General features: G+C 39.4%; 2 protein-coding genes across 4 annotated transcripts in view; both read right to left on the reverse strand.

Moving 5' to 3' along the window:
* Positions 1–26,116, reverse strand: part of lsamp (limbic system associated membrane protein) — a 468,508-nt gene that overhangs the window by 69,055 nt on the left and 373,337 nt on the right. For all 3 annotated transcript variants that reach the window (XM_087850805.1, XM_087850806.1, XM_087850804.1), the window contains 2 exons: positions 12,886–13,030; positions 7,998–8,085 (listed from right to left, as the gene is read on the reverse strand). In XM_087850805.1, the coding sequence (XP_087706931.1) occupies positions 7,998–8,085; positions 12,886–13,030 (233 nt within the window). The remainder of the gene's footprint in view (positions 1–7,997; positions 8,086–12,885; positions 13,031–26,116) is intronic.
* The window catches only part of LOC148098813 (uncharacterized), a 57,989-nt gene continuing 51,152 nt past the window's right edge, over positions 19,280–26,116 (reverse strand). Inside the window, exon 6 of the mRNA XM_087851395.1 lies at positions 19,280–19,479. Within this exon, the coding sequence (XP_087707521.1) occupies positions 19,280–19,479 (200 nt within the window). The remainder of the gene's footprint in view (positions 19,480–26,116) is intronic.

Here is a 26,116-nt window from a genome sequence, read left to right on the forward strand (position 1 = left end):
TGTCACAATCCCAAATCATCCACACTTTTAATACAGCCCATCCAAAAGAAACAGACAAGCAAATGTCCAGTTTAAAGAACTACTATCACTTTTTCACATGAGGTTTGGAAACGTTTTTCCTTAGTAAATTAAATCAGTGTCCTAAAAACACATTTTGTATTTACTCAGGTTATATTTGTCTAATATTAACCCTTTCATGCATATTGGTCACTACAGTGGACAGTTATTCAAAGGCTGTTTTCTTGTATTTGTGTCAGTGTTGATGGTATACTTGCACATAAACCACTACACTGGACACTGATGTGTCACTCCACACCCTGCCACCCACTGGTCGTTTAATGTTACTATATATGTATGACATGTTTCATTGTAATTATTGTTATTTAACCCTTTCATGCATGAACTAGGACAACCTCGATCAGTATTTTTTTCTCAAGTATATTTATTCATCTTTTCATGCTTAAAAATGAATAAAAATGATGAAAGAAAAAATCCTGATTGAGGTTGTCATAATTCATCCATGAAAGGGTTAAAATTTGTTTGACAAAGTGAAACATTTAAGTGTGACAAATATGCCAAAATTAAGAAATCAGGAATGGAGAAAATCCTTTTTACAGCACTGTAGGCATACAATACTGATGCTGTTTATTTTCCAAAGTCTAAAAAGCTGTAGCCATAAATGCCCTTGATCACTGATTTGTCTCTATTTGTACCAATCCTGCCTCTTTAATCTGCCACAAAGGAACAGACACTATCCATGGCAAGAACTAGAAAAATAAATTGCAGGTAGTACCTGCTTACTTTTTAAAGAGGCTATTCAGAAAAAAAATATGCCACATGCTCCATCAATCACAGAGACAACACTTCTGATTTTACTTTCCTGATTCCTCTCTATTGTACCCACTGCTATATGAACTACAATGTTCAACAACACTGGGGAAGTTAGGAAAAAATGTTTTTTAAAAGAATGTTCATATATATTGTATTTACAAACAAAATGCCTCTTTTTTAAATCATATCACATATTTATTTGAACATGACGTATGCTGTTTGATTATCCTTTACAACTGTGTTGTGTCTGCTCACTATCTGACCCTTTTGCTCTCATCTTATTTTGTTCCACTGCTAGCTGTTCACTGTCATTTAAGTTGTTTAATGGTATCAGGGAAAGTGATAGTGAGCAAGTCAGAAGCATTATGTCAGGTGCTTCCTGATTCCCCATTACATGCAAGGTGTCCTTTAACATTGGTGCTCTGACGTTCCAGTCATGGGTACTTTGGCCACTGAGAAATAATGACCACATTTTTCAGATGTTAAAAACCCCATATGGAGGTTGATTCCTTGTTGACCTTGGTTTTTACTTATTACTTGCTGGATAGGGTTTGGCCCTTAATACTACTGCAAATATGCTTAGTTAGCTTTAAGCTCTAAAATCAATACACTCTTGGTTAGGGTCATAGTTTGAAGCAACCCTGCTGATTCACAAAATGATGAGTTGAGATCACGTTCACTTAACCCAAGGACACCTTAAGCGTAAATAAGCTGACTGAGTAAAAATTCAAAATACCAACTTTTTAGAATGTCAAATATTTGCCTTCAGAGAAAATATACTGGCTCCTTCCATCCTTTAGTTGGTAATTTCTATTATTAATGAAGTAAGCAGTTTCTATGGGCTTCGGACAGGGGTTTTTTTTACATTGTGGATTTCATCTTTAAAAAAACCCTACAAACCGTTTCCCCTCAGGGATTGCTATTAGATCTATATACATCTAAAGTGTACTTTTTCTTAGTTGTTGAAGTGGTGGAGAATTTCGCTTGAACTCTCTGCACACTCCAAAAAACCCAGCAGCGCAGAGCAGATGTAATTTAATATTAGTTATATAAGGTTCAAGTTCAAAGTCTGTCAAGTGTACATGATTAGATAAAACCTCTCCACAGGCTATGAGAAAGTGAATCAGGTAGGATTTTATATGAAATGTAAGATATTCTGAATCTAATATTAATCTGCATTTGTACAGTGAGAGAAATAATTAAATATCTTAATTTTAATGGATACAGACAAAAAACCCCAAGGAAAACACGTAAAAGTTATGAATTGATTTGCATGTCATTGAATAAAATATAATATATATCACCTAGAAAAACACAACTTGTTGGCAAACACAGTAGGATGTTTCTTGTAGTTGGCCACCTCGTTTGCTCACATCTCAGGAGGGATTTTGGTCCACTCTCATCTTTACAGAAACTCTCTAAATCCTTCATATTTCTTGGCTTCTGTTTGGCAATTTAAAGCTTCAGCTCAGTCCTCAGATTTTCTATGCGATTGATCTTGGAGGGCACTCCATGACCTTTATGTGTTTCTTTTTTAGCCACTCCTTTTTTGCCTTGCTGTAATGTTGTGGGTCATTGTCAAGCTAGAAAGCCCATCCATAACTAGGGATGGGTATCGTTTAGGTTTTATCCGATACCAGTACCAAACCGGTACTTTTGAAACGGTGCCGCTGCTTAAACGGTGCTCGAACCGGTGCTTAAAGAATGGAGAACACAAAATTGGTTAGCCTTTTCTGCAGCTATGGGGCATATATGGTATCACTCTTGGCTGGAAGCAGTGCTTAAACAATGGAAAAAACACAAACTTTGTCCAAAAACCTCTCATGTTTAGCTGTTTCCAACTTTTTCTTTGGTCATTTTAGCCTTTTTGGCCAGGGTGAAGGGAGCATCTGCCATCAAACAAGAAGACACCCTCATGTAGCTATGATGGTGTTTGCTATTTCACCTTACATGCATTAATGTAATAACGTGGTTTGCCTACTCAACGTAAATTACACACGAACAACATTAAGCTACTCACGCAGAGAAGAACGGCTGCTGCTGCCATCATCATCCGTCATCATTTCTGCTACACTGGCAGGGCTAGAGACCAGGACTCTACTCTTCGGGTTTTTGGGGGATGTTGCTAACTCCGGGTCGATAACAGGCACCACACCCGCAGTAGATGTGCTCAGTGTGAGGTCTTGCAGCAAGCTATCAAATACGGCGCATTTCTCGTTTTTTAAAAAAATGCTATACGTCCCGAGGTGTTTCATCAGATTCCAGGTGTTATCTCCTTTGCACAGTATCACCTTAAAGCCCTTGTTGCAGGCTGCTGAGTTTGCATCTTTTGCTGCGAAGTACAGCCAGACTTTGACCGCTTCGCCTTGGGCGTTTTTAATCTGTAGCTCTGCTCTAAAAGAACGTACGTACCTGGGCCCGCCTACTACGCTTGCAAAAGTAAAATGATTGGCTAGAATCCAAAGTGTATGACATCTCAGGAAAAAAAAAGCACCGAAATAAAGCACCGAAATGTGCGCTGCTTTTCGGTCTGGTTACTACCATTTATGTCAGATGATGGCACCGGATACCGGTACCCATCCCTATCCATAACATATCTTTAGTGTTCTGGTCTAGAGAAAGATGTCCTTGTCTGAGATCTTATGATACATGGTCCCTCAATGCAGTGAACTCGTCCTGCCCTTAGCAGAAAAACATCTCCAAAGCATTATGTTTCCACCTCTGTGCTTGACTGTAGGAACAGTGTTCTTGTGATGGTCTTGTAACCCATTCCAGCCTTGTGCGGGTCTACAATCTTGTCCCTGGCAGTCTTTGACAGCTTTGGTCTTGCCCGTGATGGTGAAGAGGTTGGAGTGGAAGACGGGGCATCAAATACTTATTTCACTCAATGACATGCAAATCAGTTCATAACTTTTATCTAATGTGATTTTTTTCAGGATTTTTGTTGATATCCTCTCTCTCTAAAATATTAGAGATTTTTCGATTTCTTCTAAATGAGCAAACTTACACATTTAGCAGGAGGTCAAATAATTATTTTCCACACTGCAAATCTACATTCAATCACATACACACTCTTTTAAGTAGCTTAAGCAGCCATTAAACCTTCAATTCATAAAAGCACTGTCCTAGACTGGCCGATCAACCAAATTCTGTGTTTCATAAAAATCTAATTGGATTGGGGTGAAAAGCCCACCCTTATATTACAATTCTTGTCATGTGCAGTGACCCTGCTTCCTGGTATCGCTCGTCTGAGTCCCGCGAGTCTGCCACTTTTTCATCCATGGCAAATTTACTTTGTCTGATCATTTGTTTTCCAATTACGACCCTGTCCCTGCTAGCAGAAAATTGTCAGCTTTGGTTATGTGAACCTGCTCTTGGGTCTGTAACCAGGGGCAATGTTTGAAGCTTGGAACATTTTCATACCCATTAAAAGATGAAGGTGGGGTGAATTATTATCCCGCAGAGCTGATTGGGTTTCGTGGGGGTTGCTGTAGGTTGCTGCTTGTAATGTCATTATAGTACCACAAACAAAGAGACATTGTCCTGTCCTCTTAGTAAACAACTAAAGTTAGAGTACAAAAAGAGTGGACAAAACTAGTAAAAGCTGAACTTAAATAAGCAGTCGGATATTTGCAAATCAGAATCGAACTTACACCTAGTTAACCTGTATGCTGCATTCACTTGTTTGAGCACATCTACATTCATTATTTGACCAAAATTTCAAAGTAAATAAAAAGTCCCAGTATTTGTTCACAGCAACACATTCACTGTAATTGCCAGAAACCTACGCCTTCAGCACTGCAAGGCAATTTAGATGAAAGATGCTGAAGTGAACCTAAAGGAGAAGATTCCACCCACACAGCAGGGAAATACAATAGATGAGCATAACAATGGCATCAACACTGAATGGGACTTTGAGAGGCAGAGCAAAGGACAAAATAGCAGGTAATGAAAGCAACAGAATCAATGTTTGGACATAACCGTCGCATTAGCTGTGATGAATGAGACCGCCGTCAGAAACTCTGGAAGCCGGCACAGGACGTTCCAATGATCAAGCAGTGAATAATCGGACACGATGGATTCTGGGAAGGAGAGGCAATTTGCTGCCATGGATCCCAGAAGAGCAGCATCAATTCACATATTGACCTTTAAAAATGCTGTTAATGGATGATATCTTCAGTTCATAGCTGGATGATAAGTTCTTCAGTAGACTATTGTGTGTGGTGAAATTGCACTGTGATGCATTTCATCCACTGACAGCCTGTAGCATTTATCTGTGGTTGGGTTTCACATCTCACAGTAAGGAGGTTCAAAATGGAGAGGGCAGTTAAAAAACTCCAGCACTGGTGAAATGGATTGAGCTACAACATTAAACATATCAAAGTACATGCTGTATACAACACTCCATCAACATTTACTGTCACTTTTTGGGTGACGGACAGCTGAGGAGCTCAGACATTCACGGCTTGAAGAAAAAGCATGCAAAAATTCAACCCCCACATTCATGCAAGCAAACAAGGACACCATAAGAAATCCAATTTTGAGAACTCATTCTGCATGCATGTATAAAATAGACTCTTTCAAAAAGAAAATTATGTCAACCAGCTGTGGCTTTGAAAAAGCCAAACTGAGAGACTTGGCATTTTGATCGATAATAAACTCTCCTTTTTGCCCTTGATGCACAACTCCGTGTTTGTATTGCTCTTATTGTTTTATAAGCGATTCCTAAAAGAAAAGCAACTTACGGATTTAAACAAGGCTTGAAAAGGCCAACCGTTACCCTGAAAAAGTGTGCAGCATCAGAAGTGTGAACATCAGAATAAATGTTTTAATGAGACTGTTATCGCCAAGATTATTGTCTGGCTGTGATTTGCTTTTCTGAGACAGTGTGTAGATATAAATAGGCAGGAAAAACTACAGCCAGAGAAATTATGTTGCAAATGCTTAAGGGCATAATAAGACAAAGAAAATCATAATAAATACCTGAATTCGACCGTTAAGTGGCAACTTTAGAAAGAAATTCAGTATTTTGATGTAACGTAACCTAATATTCTGTCTTATCAGAGGTTTGCTGGTACTGTATGACAATAACAGAGCTAGTGCAGACGAAATATCATTTACCACTTTTCACTGTAATTTTAAATATGACGCCCAAAGACATGTTAGTACAAGTGAGTTAGGACATCAAAGTAAACCCATCAGAGAAATAACAAAAACTTTAGGAGTGGCCAAATTTAAGAATCTGCATTCTTAAAGAGAATGAATGCACTGGCCAGTTCAAGTGCATGATGACAAAATTATTTCAATGCTTAAGAAAAATAGCTTCCTAAAACAATCCAAATGAGGATATATACAGGAAGTAGGTGTATCAAGGTCAAGGTCTACAATCAAGAGACACCTTCATGAATGGAAACAATGAGGGTTTGCAACAACATGCAAACCACTGATTACACTCTTTGGTCATGCAAAGAGTGTAGTAGAACTGGGCCACTAGTGTTCATTGATGTTGTGACTCCTGGCAGATTGTACAATGCTGCCCACATTCAGCCAAATAATTCAAAAAGGATTGCAAAAGCAACCCAAGAGTTTCATGAGGCAGAGAAATGTGATAGTCTTCAATGGGCAAGTCAGTCACACCTGATTTTAACTCAACAGAGAATACCTTGCAGTTAGTAAATACAAAACTGAATGCAGAGAGACCCACAAGTAAGGAACAACTGAAAGTGGCTGCAGTAAAGGCCTGGCAGAGCAAAGGAGGAAGCACAGCAGCTGGTAATACCCATGGGTTTTAAACTTCACACAGTCTCTGACTACAACAGATTTTCATTCAAATAACAATATTTCTATTTGAAGCTATATTCGTTTGTCCTATAACTTTGGAGCCTTTGAAAATGGTGGACTATAAATAAAAATGCCTTCAATTCAATTCAATTTCTAAACACAAAAGGCAATACTTTTATCAAACACCTTGAAGTAAAGCTGAAAGTCTTCATTTCAGTTTCAATTTTTTTCTTTGACTTAAAAATCGATTTTGGTGTGATCTGGGAGCACTCACTTTTCTTTAGCAGCAAACAAAATTTACTCCTGCTTTATCTGGTAAAGGGAGGCCAGGCCCATCCAGACCGGGGCCTACGGCAGCAGCACCGGCAAGCCCCACAGGACCCGGGGCAGCCCACCCTACCCCACCGCAGAGGAAACTGTACCCACCCCAACATTCAATCATCTCCCAGACTACACAAGACAACAGACACCAAGGTTAAGTTTATTCTCCACCTCTCCTATGTCTCTCCCCCACCTGCAGAGTGGACTCCTGCAAGGATGGAACAACCTCCCTGCCAGTTGAAGAGCCCCCCAGTTAGGCCGATGCACAAGAGGCCCCCTGCGCCTCTTGTGCATCGATTGTTTTACTCCTGCTTTATCTGGTATTTCGTTTTCAGACGTTTTGGCACATCCAAGGCCGTTGTTATTTGTTTTAAGCACCACAGACATTTCCTGATATCGAAGTAGTATGTGCCATGTAATTGAACTAAGATGTTCTATGTTGAGATAATTAGTCAAGTTTTAAGCCACAAATCCAAAATTAGTTAAGAAATCTATGTATGGGTCTGACTATCAGCAGATATAGCTTCCCAGCGCCTACAGGGACCATTCACAATTCCAGTTAAAAAAGGGGAGTAATGAACATCTTAAAATGACTGTGCATTGAGGCTGATACCTTTTCGTCAGGCCTCTCAGCTAGAAAAAGTTGATGATTTCACAGAATTGTTTCTAATGTAATCTCAGGAGCCAAAAGCCTCGTACCCACAGGAAAACTTCAAAAAACCTAGATTTAATAGGGAAAAATATCACCGTTTCTCACACTACCTGATTACCTCCTGCTCTCATCTTTGCAGCTGTCCCAATTAAAGAGAGACAACTTCACATTCTTTGAAGTGAAAAACTGCTTAATATTTTTAAGTGCACTTAAGACTCAGCTGAAGTAAAACAAGGCATGCTGTTTCTCACGAAATGTATTCCTGTAATTTCCTTTCCAGACACCATACAAAACAAATGCAATAGAAATGACTTATTGCATTAACATTTGTGTATGCTGCTTGTGAACTCTTGGACAAAGACTTCATTAGATATGTTCACGTTCTGCCTTGCAGCAGGAGCTTGTAGCTTACCTTGTACAATGAGGTAGACCTGTGAGGTCTTGGGCTGCTGCTTAGTCTGTATGGAGCAGGTGTACGAGCCTTCATCATACACATCCACCTAACACATTAAAACAGAATATTAGTTATTAGTGTAAAACAACATTTAATTGGTTGCGACAATGCTACTGGGAGAATGTGTACATTTTAAAAAGATGATATCTTTTTCCTAGTAGCAAACGCATACAGTAAATACATTAAGACTAGGGCTGCCACAAACGATTATTTTGATAGTCGACTAGTCACCGATTATTTTTGCGATTAGTCGACTAATCAGATCATCATCCATTGGACATAAAACGTTCAGCTTATTGCACCAGCATGCACCTGCTCTTATATACCTATCATTAGCTTACAGCTTTAAGTGTTTAAGGTATGTGCTAACTAAAAATAAAGACAAGATGATAGTTTATTACATTTTAATGAAATTTGCAGATTGTTTCGGTGACATTTAATAAACTCCTTGCTATTTAAAATATAACGGACACCGGAGTAAATTCTCGAGCATCTCACACTTCTGATAATCAGCTGTGTGCTTGACGTTTATTCAGCTGTGTAAAAACTATAACTTTAATGTCAGCCAAACAGATTTACTCAGGAACAAATAAAATACTAAAAAAAAGCCAAACAATAACATTTTTATGTTATGTAAGTGACTTATATTACATGTTTAACCTGAGTAGCATTTGAAAATGATTTGCCGGGAGTCCGGTGTTCTCACGGGCTCTAGTGAGCCTTGCCCCCGGCTAGCTATCGAGCTAGTGGGTAACAGATGTCTCCGAAAACGTCGGCGCGCTTTTGAAAATATGTGGTGTCTTGATAAACTGAGCAGATATTTGAGGTTTACACAGCTACATTCTCGCCTGAAAATATGTTAAACGTTTATTTTGTGACCCAGAAAGAATAATAAGAGTAATATTAAAACTAACTAGTTGCCGCCATTGTTGGAAACTGAGCTGGGCTGCGCTATGAATTCTGGGACACAGCTTCTTCTTCTTTGGGGTTTAATGGCAGCTGTCATCCTTGTACATGCAGTGCTGCCATCTTCTGTTTCAGTCCGTTATTACACTCTTAAATACTACTACTTGTTCCTGCGGCTTTTGTGATCTAACAAAGCTTCAAGCAACGTGTGGACTATTAAATCAGTCGTCGACGATTTTGATAGTCGACATAATCGTGACTAGTCGACTAATCGTGGCAGCCCTAATTAAGACAAAAGAAAAAAAGAACCGTGGGTGGTAGATGTTAATTTAAATGAACAGATAAATATTGGATTGCTGTATGTTAACATGTTTGAATGTTTAAACTACCATTTCAATTGTCCATTTTCTAAAAAATATAAGTGTACTGCTACGTTTATTGGCCAGACACTGTCCACAACCACTGAGTGGACAATGAAATGTTGGTAATGTTGGCATAACTGTTTTCAACTTAATATGCACCCATATATTTAAAGATTAAAGCTTTAATTTATCTTGCTCTGATTGCAGTTTATATACACCGTGGTTTAGCTACACAGTACATGTACCATGCACCTGAAAAAATGCACGCTAGAAATCCTAAGTACCCCAAGTATATTTATATTGTTATTTATCTGACATTAAATGTACAATATACCCACTAACAACAGTAAACTTAGTCATGCGTTAATGTGTCAAATGATATCAAATGATGATGTTCTAAACATCATAATTAGGAGACATCAAAATGTAGTAATTTAAATATTTACAAAATTAGATGTTACTGTTGTGAAATTAAAATGAGGAGATTCTTAAAAAGGTCTTATGTGCAAGAATGCTACAAGTGGGTTATTTCAGCTTGTAGGCAGTTACTAGACAACTTGATACTGTCATAATTGTTAGGGTACCTGGGATGTTGAGTCAGTGTTTTGTGTTTTTGGTTGTTTGAGTCTTGTTTATTCATAACTGTTTTCTCTGTGTGAATTGTTTCCTAGTTGCGTTTCTGTATTTGTAGTTCAGATTGTCTAGTTAGTTATTAGGTTCCTTTTCATGCCCTGGTCTCGCCTTCGTGTCCTGTTTGTCTTGGTCTTGCCTCTGTGTGTCCTCTGTCAGGTCAGTCTAGTCTTCATGTTTATCTGCCTGTTTCCCTGCTCATGTCTCTGTGTGTCACTCTGTTGTTCCTTGCTCTCTCGTCCTCTCTCTCCTCACTTTTTTCCCAGTGTTTCATCTGTCTCATACTTCCTGTTTTAGTTTGACAGTCTCTTGTCCGGTGTGTGTCATGTTCAGCTGTCTCGTTAGTTAGATTATGTTCAGTTGTGTTCCCCCATGTGGTTTGTTCCTTTGTTTGACCTTATGTGTATGTCTGCGTCTGCCCTTGTCCTGCGTTGCAATCTACCTCATTCTTGCCTGTTTAGTTCCTAGTTTCTTCCAGTTTGCTTTCATGTATTTTGTAATCAGCAATAAAGCTGTGTTTTGAGTTAGTCCTGCCACTAAGAGTCTGCATTTTGGGTCCTCAATCCTGCCTGCTTCATGACACATAATATTTCATATCGATAAGAACCTTCAGGGGCCTAAGATGGACCTGTTTTAGTTGCTCAACCCCTGATCATGTAGAGAGAGTTCACAGGCATGCACACAACCTGATACAGACTTTATGACAATACAGCAAGATTCAAATGAAAAGAAATTACCAAGATAAATAGCTATCTGAGTATATATTAGCCCTGAGAATGAGAAACCATGATGTATGACTGGTATTTGTGTTGTATTTTGCTGTTCCCCACAATGCTTGAGTTCCCTCCTTCCTTATCCTGCTACTGTAATTGTGGAGCAGTCTGTGTGTCTGACTAATCCTTACTCCAAATTCCCTCAATCCCATCCAAACTCAAATCAGGGGCAGCCTGTGATTCAAATTTGGATGGGAATTAGGGATTGAGAGATTTTGCATGAGGTGATTGTTATTGTTGTCTTTTGTAATTTCTCCTAAAAACAAAAAAGCAAGTCACTTCCCATGTCACATCCTCTTTAATCTGAATTACACTTCACTCAAAGACAGTATTTATGAAAGCCCAAGAACTGCACACTGATTAACCACTATCAGAATTTTTTGATTTTTCATCAAACCAATAAAAACCAAACAAATATTTGCTACATAACTATGACATTCCTTTTATTCATTTCATTTTTCATATATTTTGTTTATATATATTGTTGCTTTTAGTGAAAGTAGAAAAGGTTCCTGAACGATCCCTTCACTGAATATTTTTCTGCCTCTTAAATAGAATTTTTGCTTTGTCATTGCAAACTCTGAAGTACTTTGTTTCGGCTTATTCATACTTTAAGTCTGTTTAAATGTGGTTACCATGACTATTTCACTTACTTATTACACCGTTGTGAACATTACATTTTATATATCATATTACATATTAAATGTCAATGCTGTTAGGTGACTTGAAAGTAGAGTCATTAAAACAGGACATGAAATAGTGTTTGTAAGCCCCATTAAAGAAATGGATCGAGGAAAGCACTTACAAACAGTTGTGATATTGAAATGACTAAATAATAGTTGGGTTTTTTGTTGTTTTTAAAAAAACTGTGAAAAAGTTGACAGACCATCAGTTTTATTCTCAGCTGAAGTTGTTGCGGGGAAGGCATATGAACTTTATTGTAGTTTAATGTGTGCTTTTTTCTCCCCTCAGATTCCAAAAATGTCAGATTTATGGCCACACCGCCAGTCACCCCTATCCATGTCCCCATAAAATAGCAGAGCAACATCTGTCTCATGCAAATTACTTTTGGATATTAGGAATGCAAAACAGCAAATATGTTTGGAAATAAATGTATTGGAGCCTAGGTTATGTTTTCCATTAACATAATGAGGAAATGTTGTGAATTTATGGACTTGGCAAATTCCAAAAATGTTGATTTCCTGAGTAAATCAACAAAATGTGTTTTATCCTATTATAATGCAATCTCATCATAAAAAAAAGTATGATTTTGACGTGTCCATGGTTATGCACACCATTGTTGTCTTGGCTAAGCGACTTGAAGAACAGGGCAGGATGTGTTTACCTCATTGTCATTCAAACAACATCGCGTTTGTTGCCTAAAGCGAAACACACTCGGGACTCAGAATGCAAATGCCCGTCACTTATGCCAAGTCTTGCACTTCGTATAACCTCTGCAGTTGTATGTAGCTTTGCTTTGCTTGCTCTCTATAGCCTTTCCAAATTTTACATTTGAGACTATATACACTACATGTTATGTTCTGCCCTTCTGTCATGCTGACAGTAATAAAGTAAGTTTAAAATAAACACTTCTATTTGAAAGTATCTCCAATATAGAGATGAATAAGTTGATGGAATAAGTGGATTTTTAATGCTTAGCCCCTTTACTCTGTTTCCCTCTGTCTTTGTTTTATGCTAAGATCAAAAAAATTCCGGCTCCAGTTTCATATTTAGCTGGCAACCAAGTTTCCCGATATGTCAAACTACTTCTTCAGCACTAATTTATGCTGGAAAGATTATTTTTGAAGGGGATGTGAAAACACTCCTGTCTTCCCATCCCGTCACTGCTTATGTTTATACTTGTGAAAGCATGCAGACAGTGAAAAATCTAAAATTAAGAATGTAGTTTAAAAAAAAAGTCCCTCTGACTGAACCCGCTGCATAAATAAATGAATAAATGAATAGATTAATATTTAACAACATCTGCTGCTAAAAAAAGAATAAATTTAAGTCAAAGTGTGTGTGTAATAAGGTTGTGTTTCATGACTTGTTGAATAACATCCCTGAAACTAAAAAAAAATGAAATTTTCTTCCACATCTAAATGCAAATTACAACCCAACTCAGTTTTGCACAATAATTCAGTTCAGCTTTTAAATCTCTATTGTCAACATTACCTTTTGTATGCGCAGGCTGTACTCCAGCTGTCCTTTAGTGACCAGATCTACTCTGGGGTCCAGGGACCACTTGTCCTGGCCGGCAAAGATGATGTTGGATCTATTGAGCCAAGCCACCTTGGAGACTTTGTCATCAACATAACACCTGCAGCGAGAACAAAAACAGGTTAGGTGAGAAATAGCAAGACCCGGCTCTTCATTACGGGGGGAAACAAATGGATGCAACTTTTTTCCATTTCATGATATGTAATCCTATTAGGCAAAATGAAGTGTGGAGTTTTGTAGATAGGGAAAGCAAACAAATCACAGCAATTATGCAATCCAGCTGAGTAGGAGGGGGTGTATGGAAGTCAAAGGTGCTTTGGGTAAGCTTTATACAAACAGTTGTGCTGAAATAATAAGCCAAGCTGGTCATGTTTTAATATAGTTCAGCACTGCTATGTTTGATACCACTGACTAACAAAGACTGTTAAGTTAAGCAGACACCTAAGGCCTCTACTAATTCCAATGTCTTGGAGTAAAAACCAAAGTGAACGACCATTTTTTCTCTTCTCCTCCCACACACCCCCTTGTATTGCCTCCTGAACCCTTCTTTACCACTCTTTTTCTCTGATGAATACATCTCCTTTAACAGTATGTCATTCCTGTGGATAAGAAGGGACACCGGTATCCTCTTGTTTACTTCTTGTTGCATGCTGTCAGCGCATTACACCAAGTAAGCTCAAGCTAAGACATCTTGCACGGGAGCGAAGGGAGCCGAGCGTCTTCCTAATGAATAAATGTAAATGTGAGAAGAAGTCAATGAGAATGGATATCAGCTGTAATGCAAGCCGACAGTGAATGCGCCTCACATGCAAATTCCGGCAACTCGCCGAGCCTTGGCTGCGCACACCACTTTGGATTGTGTTGAGCTACAAGAGAGTAGCTTAGTGAAGCAGTGGAGTGAGGCTGTCTTTGGCAGGTGACCTCGGGTGAAGCACAAAAGTGTTGGTGCAGTCACCCTAGTCTGCTTCACAGCGGGAGCTGGATGTCAGATTTGTTGAAGGTTTGTACTCGCAGCTTTAATCCCTACTGATGTTCCTTCCCTTTGTGTGGAACCAAGATAACTCACTGTGTTTACTGACTCGCTTTGACAGCTATCTTCCTATTCCGTCACTCTAAAGTGTTCCTCCAGTTTTGTTTCAAGAGTTTTCAGTGTTCTAATTAAAAGAAGCAATTCAAAAGCTCGCTATGCTAATTCAGATACATTTTTCTGTAATCAAAGAAAGTTCTATGAACTGCCCCTTTCCAAAGCTAGCTAGAAGCCAGGGGGAACAAGAGGTGCAGAACAGACTGAGTCATATTCAAATGCATAAAATGTAAATCGTTTCAGTTCATTAGCTTCTCAGAACAAACCATGAAGGATGTGACAGTGTGGAGCTGGGTGCATGCAGCTTATATGTTAACACCATCATAAGCTTATATATATAAGTTTTGAGCTTTGTTACATTTTGTGGTTCTATATGTCCTGGAAGTAGCAATCAGACGATGGTTACACTGTCATAAAGGGAGGGACACACTCAGTAAAGGTACTGAGGTAGCAATGATCAGTTGGTACCAAGGACCCCAAAATGTGCCAAGGAAATATCAACTGCACCATGACACCACCACTACCAGCCTGAGGTGTTGATACAAGGCAGGGTGGATCCATTCTTTCATGTTGTTTGGATTAAATGCTGACTCTGCCATCTGAATGTTGCAACAGAAATCAAGATTAATCAACCAATCAGTGGCAACTCAATGCATTTGGGTTAAAAAGCAGTTCAAAAGGTGTACCTAATAAATGGCCGTTCTGTGTATGTGTGCATGCAAGTGTGTCGTGACATAGTGCAACATCGTTGTTCACGTGTGACACCCAAAAGAACTGATCCTTTTGAGAGCATATGACATGTCTGTGCCTGCTCCTCAAAGTGCTTTCATGCAGTTAAATAAAAGACCTATAGTTCACTTGCTAATCAATTTCCCATGAAACTACCATTTCTTTCTGACCACAATCACATTAGTATTGATGAAACTGTTTTGAAAGCTTTGTAAACTACCATTCACCAACTGGCAACTCTTGGGTGCACAAAATTGAAGCTGCACACCTGCCAAAAGCTGTCCACTTGACGCTGGCTTGAAAAGTGAATCTGCATTCATAGGCTCCCACATTAAAATGCCCCAAAATTACAGCAGAAATAAACATGCTTGTTACTCACTACAAAAAACCCTTTGGTCTCTGCTGCCATTTTTCTCCTTTATAGTGATTATACTGTGATGTTTTTTAACCTTTCAAATTATAGTAGGGAGAAAAGGGTGTGGTCATGTCCAATGACAGGAGAATATAGACACTGGAGCTGTAGCCTCTAGCTGTCTGCTGGCTAATTTCAGCTACTACACTGGATCTCTAGACCCTGCGGATGATGTCCTATTGGTTACATCCAGGAACTAGTCCAGATGGGGCGGGTATTCAATCAAACAGGTAGCAAAGCACTAGTTTAATCCTGTGTAGCTTACTATTCCCCAACACTAATAATCAAAACCTTCTGGTGCTGTTTTTGAACCACACAATCTGCTGCTCTAGACGTTAATCGTCTACAGCTCCTCCACATTAGTGCAAGCTATGGACACACACTGACAAATTGCTTGCAGTGAAGCAATAAACTGCCCTGGCTGACTGAATGCTTGCATCTTGTTTCCTTGTACTGCACTTGTTTCCTCTCCTTCCTCATTACTGCTTGTCGCCTACTGCGAAGTAACCACAAGGAGGTGGGAAAAGAAAACGAGATGAAAAAGACAACCACACGAATGGACACGATGCTCGTTTAGAGTTACGGTTTAATGTCGTTTTCTCGATCACATTAAAGCGTAGCCTGTTAATGAACCCGAACTTTACTGGATGCAGTTGTTAACATCAACATACATTAAAATCTACTTTTTGCTGTAGCGCTGACAAATCCACATTTTATGTTTTCCTGTTGAGAGGAAAACCATCCTGACTGATGCCGTGTGACTGATAAAAACTCAGTTCTCTGACTGCCAAATTGGTACTCATAATGTAATTATTATGTAAATGTTAGATAATTGGTGGTTCTGACATATGATTAAAAATTCACAGTGTGGGTTAGAGCAGCTATTTTAACAGAAATTAGCATCATAAAAAAGAAATGGAACTTTCTAAAAAAAGACCACAGCAGTGAAGTTGATAGAAACAGCTTTGCAGATTATATAAACACATGCAAGCACATGTAACAGTGCTGATAACTGACTGCGCATACTTTAATTTAATAGACTCTCTCCCCGGTGTATTATCCAATTGTATAACCACTGTTACTGAAATATTCGATGTAAAATTGTGCACACAGAGGCAGTATTACACAACACTGTGCATGAAGTTGTTTGTGCATTATTAAATTTTAAATCGAAAAAGTTTATTTTATTACTTTTCTTAAAAAAATTCACCCTTCCCCACACAGGATTAAATTACTTTATTCATTAATTAGTTAATAAATTTGGTTTCAGGTCTTACAAAATGAGTTCAACCCCCTACAATTGAGCACGCTGTGTTGTTCAATTACATCAAAATAGATAGATAATTGATGTTTATATAGTTGCATACACACATGCTAAATGGGATAATTTACATAACAGCAGATGATCAATGCAGAATGCATTGAAGACGTTAAATGAGTTTCTACCTCCTCAGCCTTCCCCACTGTTACTTGATGTCTGAGTTTCCTGTGATTAATAAAGTGATTTATTGGTATGATCCATGCAAAAATGTCATGTACTAAAAATACGACTATGAGAAAAATGCTTCCCCCCCACAATAAACTCAAGATTTCTTACAGTGACCTTTAAAATGTTGTATGTGCTGACGATCCAAAGACTCACTTTAATACCCGATGGCTCTTTATAATTCATAATTAGAACTTTACCTGAGATCCTGATACATGCTTATCACCCTGCTTTACTTCTGCTGCTTTCCTGCATATATATTCATTTATTAATGGTGAAATATTTTGAAAAAGGCTTTTAGAGTGACATTCAACACAGAGTTATATATTCACTTATTTTATGATTACTCTTGCCATCAACCTGAGCACTGTGTCATCAGCATTCACCTAGACACAGAGTAGTGGCACTGGTTGGACTGGACGCTTCAGCCATTCAAAACAGGTCTCCAGTTTCCCCCCAGTCATCCAGAACATATCCAATAGCTACTACATGTCTTATGAGGGCAATGGGACTTTATGTTATGTTATTAACATAACGTAATTATCTTTATGTTATCAGGTTGTAATGCAGAAGTTTGGAACATCTGAGACCTATTACAAATTAGCTTTCAGCATCAAGTTCTCAGCTAGGCTCAGAGTCAGGCGCTTTCATTTCTGTGAGAAGGCTTGCCTCCGGCTGAAGCTTCTTAACATTTGTTTTGTTTAGCTCTGGGTTTTCTAAGGAGGTATTCCCAGGTCATCACAGACGATGAATTCCTCCTTTACTGTCTAGTTATAGCCATCTTATTGATTTTTGCTTATTTTAAACGAGACAAAACGTGGGCATTCAAGTACTCTGTGCACCGATCAGCCACTGACAGGTAAAGTAAACAGCATCAGTCATCTTGTTACTATTTTAGACAGTACTACATTTTCATGAATGAATGAAGTAAAACTAGTATTGCAACAGCAATACCAGTTTTAGCTTACATGCCAGCTTGTTAACTAGCGTGGGATGTGCATGCACCTGGAGCCATTTTGCCACAATTTTAATCTTTACTCGTTCACTTAAGGATTCTAGAGAAAAACAAGAACACACTGTGGTGCTTAAATAAAACCAGCAGCTATTGCCAATACTTACATTAATTGGCTCTCTAGCATGATGTATGCATTAGCGGTGATTTAATCTTTCAGTGCCCATTTAAACTAACCTGCCTTATATTTCCTTATTTACAGAATTTATTAAAAAGTATCATAATTTTGGTACAACTACAATAATATTTATATATTATTATATTATTAATATTTATATTATATAATATTTATTTATATATTTTATCTTATTCTTTCCCAGTTAAATTTACCCTTCATTCTAATTTGTGTTGTACAGTTATTTCATTTTTAACTTAATTTTTATATTTTATTTTTTTTTTATTCCTTCCTAGTTAAATTTACCCTTTTTAATTTTCATATTTATTTCCTATCTTATTCATAGCCTTTTCTTTTTTTCTTTAGGTCACGAGCAGTTGTCTAAGCATTTCACTGCATATCGTACTGTGTATGACTGTGTATGTGACAAATAAAATTTGAATTTGAATTAGAATTTTGAATTTAATAAGTCAGCATTGAGGAAGAAATCTTACCTGCACAAAAAAAGCCTGCATGTGAAGCTATCGAGTTAGCTAATCAACAACTTAACTACGCCCTCTGTTTCAGTTAGCAAAGCAAGTTTTAAATTTCTGCTTTAATTAATGAGGTTCATACTGTGAGTGCGCTTCCTCTAAATTGAGCTCTTGGGTTACTATAGGTGACTATTAAACACCCAAATCTGTAATACCTCGTTTATGTTAGCGCCCACAATATGCTGTTCAATATGGGTCAAGGAAACAGAGCAGAAAACTAAATCCATTACACTTGATGGAGTAAGTATCACAACAGTCAGACGTTAACTAGGACCATATTCTGCTAATTCAAGCTTTCTAATCTTGAACAGATTGTGACAGAAAATAATAATAATAAAAAAATGCATTGACTTGCATACATATTGGGATTTTGTGCCACATCCTGCTTTTTGCTGTTCTTTAGAACTGCTCACACCTTCAGAGTGTGGTTCCGGTGCATGATCAGTAATACCTATTTTCTGTTCTCACTAATGAGTGAGAAACTGGAGGACTTCCTATTACTTGTCAGTGCAGTTGTCTGCCTGTAGCTCTCGCCTCTTTCTGGCAGAGAAACTGTCAAGGTATGTCTTTGCAAGGTCAGGTTTGTCTCGACTTCACTGGACCAGAATAGAAGATCACAGCTGTCTTTGGTCGGTCTGCTCGGACTTGTTCAACAAGACGCTTGCAGGAAACTTGATTTAATTGGAAAAACTAGGTGCGGTTTAACGATTTGTAATGAAAGTCTATCTTATTAACTGGCTGCGGTCCTCACAATGAAGCAGCACCTCATCTTTGTTATTTGACCAGTTTGACTTTAGTTATTTGAAACAAAAAGAATTCTTTCTCTAAAAGCGGATTTTGCAGAGTACAATAGTTGTTTACCCGTCCCTTCAGAGACTCGGTTTGGCCTATCCAGGGTCTGCATGTGATGGATGCTTAGGCTGCTGTCCTGTGCTGTTTTACCCCGAGGGTTGTTGATGGATGCTCTGCTGTGCTATATTACATTCCTTTTCTGCCCTGCTGTGCTGTGCCAATATGGACTGGCCAATAGACTATGGCTGACGGTGGACTGTGTGGGCTGACAGATGCCTGGGCCTGAGCTGCGTTTGTGTTGACAGGAGGGCTGGGCTGGATGGATCCCTGCTCCAGGGCTAGCCGTGGGGGAGGACCAAAGAGCAGGACAGAGCCGGGGAGTGAAACTGTAATGAGAAGAACGATGTGCCAAGATTGACAGAACAGTCACACCACCCGCTATCTCCATCAATACCCAGTTCTCCTTATCTCACCTCATCTTTCCTTTCCATTTTTTCCGCCTCTGACACTTCTCACCTCTTTCCAAACCGTCTTTTTCCCCCACTTCCTCATTGTAGTGCTTCTGTCATGTTCTGCCCTCCACCCTTTTCAACCTTCTGCCTCCTACTCATTCTCTTCCTCTCACTTTTCCCCCCTTTTCATCCTCGACTGGACAGGCTGTTTCACAAAGATATCTGGTGTGTATGCACGTCTTTGTGACTAAGTTGCAACTAATAGTGTACCTGCCACCTATGAAGAATCTCAATTCTTTCCTCAAAAATGGCCAAACCCTTTGCTTCAGCAATCAGTAAAAAGTAAGAGTGGTGCACTAGCTATTTAGACCTGATCTGCCTAACTCTAGCCTGAAGGGCAAGAGGTGCCGCTAACTTCATACAGGTGTCAGGAGGCAGGCACAGGGACAGAAACAAAATAGATATCCAGTCAGGCAAGAGACCAGATGGTAGAAATAGAAAGGATGCACCAGAGAATAAGAATACTCAAAAAAAAAATGTGCGAGGTGAGAGCACAGCTAAAGCCGGATATCAAATCAAACCAGAGTCTCCTTTATAGCCCTCAAAGCACTTTCTTGCCCCACATATTTTCTGAGTAGCAGGTTGAAAGTATTTCAGGTAAGGTCTAAGTTTTTCCCCTAGGACGAGGCTTAAGCAGAACAAAGCACTCACTGAAGCACCTGCTACAACCCGGTTCTGCTGCAGAGTTCACCTTCCACTACGATCCTCTCCATTTGATTGGTACGAAGAAACTATCATTGAAGAACACAATTAACACTTTACAGAGAAACCAAGAAATAATTAATAATAGGTGTTAAATGATAGAACTGCAGAGTGTATTCTACTTGTGCATCTACATGTGCCCATGTATGTTACGTGCTAATTGACAACTGACAGGTCAGATTTTCTCCATGCTTTTGTAAACTGGTGTCGACATCAGCTGCAAACAGGTCACGTTAATTGTTGTAATTAGAAAAGGCAGCAGCAGAGTGTCTGAAGCTCGTTTGCAAAATATTCTTTGGAGGTTTAACGAGGCATTTAAAGCAAGGAATGATGAAGGTGATGTGCTGAAGGTAATAAACTGCCTGCTTTTATTAATAGTGATTTCAAACAAAGCTGCAGTCAACAGGAAGTAGCCCTCCCTTGACTCCCTCCCCTGTAAGAGGCCCAGGATTGCAAAAGTTCATCTATCTGTTGATGAGGCCACACCACGCCTGTCGCTGTCTACCTGTGCCTACAAGTGCAATTAGCAATTTTTTCACCTTTTAACTTCTTGATACCACAGAGCCAGTTTGTAGGGAACCCGTAGTGATCTAAATGCTTGGGAATAGACTTAATATCTGTTGCTCCAGTCGTTTTTTCTTTACTTCAAAGCCCCTAGATAGCCACAAATCCTCATATAATTTTCATGAAGCCCCTCCATCTTTGGATGGCATGTATCACTGCTTAGAGCAAGCCATTAATCAGGTCAAGAAATGATTGTTTTGAGACTTGGCCTGCCAAGCTAGCGGGTGGGGGGAAATATTAATCAAAAACGGTTATAAACAAGTCAGGAATGTGCAGGTCTGCTTGATTCAAATTTGCTTGGCGCAGGTGTGATTTCACCTCGAAGGCTTTGCAAGCGCCAGAGCAGTTTAATTCCAGCGCGCGCGCTCTGTTTCTCAAAGTTTGTGAAGCTAATCCAAATGGATGTTGTGCTCGGGTTTGCTGCGCAAGATCGGAAGTCTCTCGAGCAACATTATCGGCCAGCAAAAAAGCTGATCTGATCAATGTTCTCACTCGATACTGAACGTCAGCGGTGCAGAAGCCTCTGACGCTTCTCCTGCCAGTGGACCTATTCCTTCTCATTTTAAAGTCAGCACAACCCCGATCTGTGTCTGTGTTGTGCTTTTTAGTAGGGTTGGAGTGTGAGGGAGAAGTGACTGGATGTAACGAGCCCGTGACAGATGGTGCCTTACTGAGATGTAGGCAGTAGGATCTATGGTGAGGGCAGGATGCTGCTATTAAATCTCAGGAGATGTACTGTGCTTCCTTCCTCAGGCACATCTTCGTTACCCTCGTGTCACTCTCATTCTGCTTTCTTATCTTTATGCAGTTTTGTACCATCTCTGTTTGTTTTTGCTTCTCCCCTTCTGTTGTCCATATTTATGCTTGTCTCATAATTTCTGCTTTACTGCTCCCCCTTTTAGCCCTTACCCCCTTTCTTTCCCATTTCTCATTTTTCTTTTTCTTTACTCACTTATTACTCCCCTAAGCAGCCGGCCTGCCTGTGTACAGCAGTCAGCGTAAGTAAGAGATGAGCAAAGTAACAGCAACCCGTAATTTCGTCATACTGCCTGCAGCTGCATAGTGGTAATTAAACGGTCTTAAATTTTGACACAAATAAAAGTTACCATATGTTTGCTCTGCACGCAACACCTTGCAGCGCGTTGCATCAGAATTTTCTATCTGCCCTCGTGCCTCTGTTTGTGCTGTTTTGTGTCGATGAGAGTTCACGAGCATAGGGCAGAAAGATATTATTCCTAATGTAATCCACTTGCCTCTCACAGCTGCAAATTATGCTCATTACTCTGCATGTGCTGGCGGCAGAGGGCTGGCCTTTGCCCACCTTTTGCGTTCTTTAGGCCGCTTTTTCATTTCGACTCACAACTCGCTCTGATTGCCACGGGATGTCACATAAGGCCTTGTCTCAAAGTGTGACACCGTGGAACTATTACCTCATTTCTCTGCTCTCCACATTTACCTCTTATGCGATCCATCACTATGTTCTGCTTTGGTGGAGTACGGGCACAAAGAGGTGAATCAGTTGATGATGCAGCAGCACTGAATGAGAGCAGAGGCAACAGAGGGGAAAAAATGAAATGCTCTTGTAAGTGGTAAAATACTCCAGACCTGGCTGCCTCTATTTAGGCTGCAAAATGAAATGCGGCATCATAAATTCTCTCTGAAATGAAATAGGCTTATTCGAATTTGTTGGCCCGGCATGCTATGTGTGTTTCTTGGGAGAGCTTCTGATAGTGTACGAAGTACGACTACCAGGATTCCGCACTACATCAACGAGATTCCGCACACATCTTGGAGAGCTTTAGCAAAGCTCGGAAAATCATACAAACATAAGCCAGGAGCTTTGCTACCTCTTCTTACTCAGAGTCTGTTTTATCTCAAAGGTAACACAAGATGTGCTTTCAATAATTATGTACGAATCAGAGCTTGGGGTGCAGGTCGTTTCATCATCATTTCCTATGTGAGATACACTGTTGCCACACTAATCAGCGGTTCTCCCTTGTGGGCTCATTTTCAAAAGCACAGCCTGACTAGGCAGCGTGTGGGGGACGCTGAGTTGACACCGCATCTACGATGTTCAGCGTTTGCGGGTCGGCTTTAAAGGTTAGCCAGCGGGATTCGGAATGTCAAATGATTGACTGACGGGTGCCATGTCAAGCGAGAAGGTCAAAAAGCTCTGTGATTTGCTGCTAGGAATAAAAGAGCTTATTCACATGCCAGTGTTTGGGGAGGAGCATGACATGTTGACACCTACCTATGCATCATATTTACGTGAAAGCTAATGGGGAAGCTACCCATTTTCCTTAAAATATATAAAAGGTTAGTCTGAGTGATGTACTGCAGTCAATCAGTACAGCAGGCTTGAAAAAAAGCAATTACTCTATTTGTTTTTTACACGGCTCAAATTATTTTTTACTTTGATTGTGATGACTTGCCTTAGGCCATAAGTAATAGCCTGAAACGCAGCTTACTTTAAGGCTATTTTATAAATTGTATTTTTTACTATAAATACCTTATAACATTGGCTTCAGATCTCAACTCTTATTTTTACTTTTAATTTTTATTTATGGCTACTTATAATAATCCTAATTTCTTTTTTACTTAGAATTGTTGTTGTCTGCGTTCCATTCCCACTTTAAGTCAACTTCCGTCTGATTGATTGCCCTGCGTAATAAAACATCAGGTGTTTTTTTTTTCTTCAGATCTGTGTGCCAGCGATGGGTTAATAAAGCATATCCACTCTCGTGGACAACAGGAGCATAAGTCATTCAAAGTAAAACAGCTGTTGAAACCTTTTACATGTGAGTCTTGTGAGATTCATTGTGGTTGTTAACATGAGTGAGTCCATTACATGTTCAGGGCAACAACTGAACTCAAGAACTGTCCTTGGTGCTAAGGATACCTCAAGCACTGACATAGAGCCAGATTTATAAGCAGTCTGCAGTCAGCGCAAAATCTTGTTTTGACACAAAAATACAGCATGTGTCTTGTTTGACAGGGACTCAAGTTACTTTTTAGACTGAACGATGCCTTTGGAGGGTTCCTGTTTTTTGTGACTTTTTTGTCAGTCCACAGTGAAGACACCTGTGTGCACAGGGTTCTTTTGCACAGTTTTTATTTTCTTTACCTCCCTATATATCCATCTACTAGTATTCACTATAAACTCTAATGAAATGTGTATCAAAATGCAGGTAATAAAGGGACTCTGAAGTGAGCTATATGAATGGCTGAGTCTTACAACATGTAATGTTGACTTTAATAAATACCCAAAGCCTGCTTTTGGCTCTGTAACAACCACATCATTAATACGGGCATGAGACAGGATCTGATGGTAAATGGTGTTCTTCTATACATCCTATAGGTCACATGTTACAGACATGTTTCATGTTTATATGGCAAACAGATGGCTGCACCTCCCTGAGCCTGGCTCTGCAGGAGGTTTCTTCCTGTTAAAAAGGGAGTTTGTCCTTCCCATTGTCACAAAGTGCTTTCTCATAGTAGTGCTATGATTCTATTGCACAATCAAAGGGGGTAGTCGAGTTGTTGGGTTTTTTGCTCTATTATTGTCGAATCTTTACCTTACAATATAAAGCCCCTCGAGGTGAGTGTTGTTGTGGTTTGCTACTTTATAAATAAAACTGAACTGAATTAAACTGAATAATGTGAATGTAACAATGCAGCCCTCCTGGGCTCCATATGACTGCCAGAGAACAGCTGTCCAAACCTACAGCATCACACATGGTCCCAGGCAAATTGTTCATCAAAAACATATTGATTCTCCTTCAGCTGCCTCTCATTGATATGGAAAACACATGCAATGCTTGCACCTACACCGTATAATTCTGGGTAGTACATTGCTCTCTCCCTTATCACAGCTGCTGATTTTGACCCAGTAATTTGTGCCGCTTAGTAAAACCGGCCCTAAATCCAGTCTCCTTTATCCGCATTATGGGGGTTACGATTTGGTCACATTTGACTGGCAGTTGAACGATGGCAAATCTCAAGAGCTGTAATGTCAAGACAGTGACAACTGTAACTGCACTAACAGAAAACAGTTGAAGTATGTCACTGTTATTGGCTTAGTGGATGCACGCATCCTAAAATATCAAGATGTCAACACATCCCTGAACACCTAAATTCATTTGATGCCTTCATAAGTAGCGTGGATGCAAGCTAAGCCTCGGAGCAGTTCTGGGGCTGTATGTGCACTTGTCACATTTTGAAGAGGGATTCACTGGTAAACATAGACCCTAAAGACTCACTGTAAAGTCTGTGCTGCTTATAATCTGCATCTGTCACACAAAATTTGTTTGCGTGGAACAAGAAAGGACCACCAGCTCCTGCTGTTTAATTATAGCATCAACTGATGTAGCCATGGCAACAATAGAATACACTCACAACATGTGTTGCAACAGCTATAATATTTATGTGTTTTTCATGCCGTCTAATGATAAGTTTTTAGCAGGGCCATTTCAGACTGGGCTACATGCGCTCAGCATGAATCTCACTGTTTTCGCAAAGGGTTTTCACAGCAGTTATCGCCAAGGATAGCTCCTCAGTTCAAATGGTCTCCTGAGTCTGTGCAAGGCTAACTAATGTTAACAACCTCTGCAAGCCACAAAAGGCTCACATGTAAAAGGCTTTGACTCAGTACAAGGCTGATTTCTTAAAATGATCTTTAATTACTCACTATATGCTGAGTTGTCATCGGTCTTAAAGATCAAAGAATAAGGAAACCATGAGCCTAATACAGTCTGATGTGCCCACACTGACCTTGGTATCTATAGTGCTCTAACACAGTCCTTTATATTAGGTAGGCTTTACCACTGCGATGTCTTCCGAATCTCAAAGGGTGATGATTATGAAGTGTACATCTATGCAATTATTGATTTGGTTATTCATGCGGCAACACATGGCCCCTGAAGTGCTATTAGATCATATTTTAAAGCTCATTGCCACAAAAAAATGATACTTTAAGACCATAATGGAGACACGACGGGGGGTTATAAATGAATGGAAAGAAATTATTATCTTATCATGGAGCTAAATTGCTGTTTAATTAGATAGCAGAGTTTAAAAAAATGATGAGAGCCTTGTCTTCTTAGCTGTGATTTACCGTTATCACAGACAGCTTGGTATAACAGATGATTTTATTTGTCAACGGGAATATTTGACACCTTGTTTGGTATGAAGTACTCGAGCACTTAAATGCAATAACCAAAATGGCATGGTAAAAATCACACTGAAA

The sequence above is a fragment of the Neolamprologus brichardi genome, chromosome 14, assembly GCF_056152115.1.
Source record: "Neolamprologus brichardi isolate AB-2024 chromosome 14, ASM5615211v1, whole genome shotgun sequence".
NCBI classification, from domain to species: Eukaryota; Metazoa; Chordata; class Actinopteri; order Cichliformes; family Cichlidae; genus Neolamprologus; species Neolamprologus brichardi.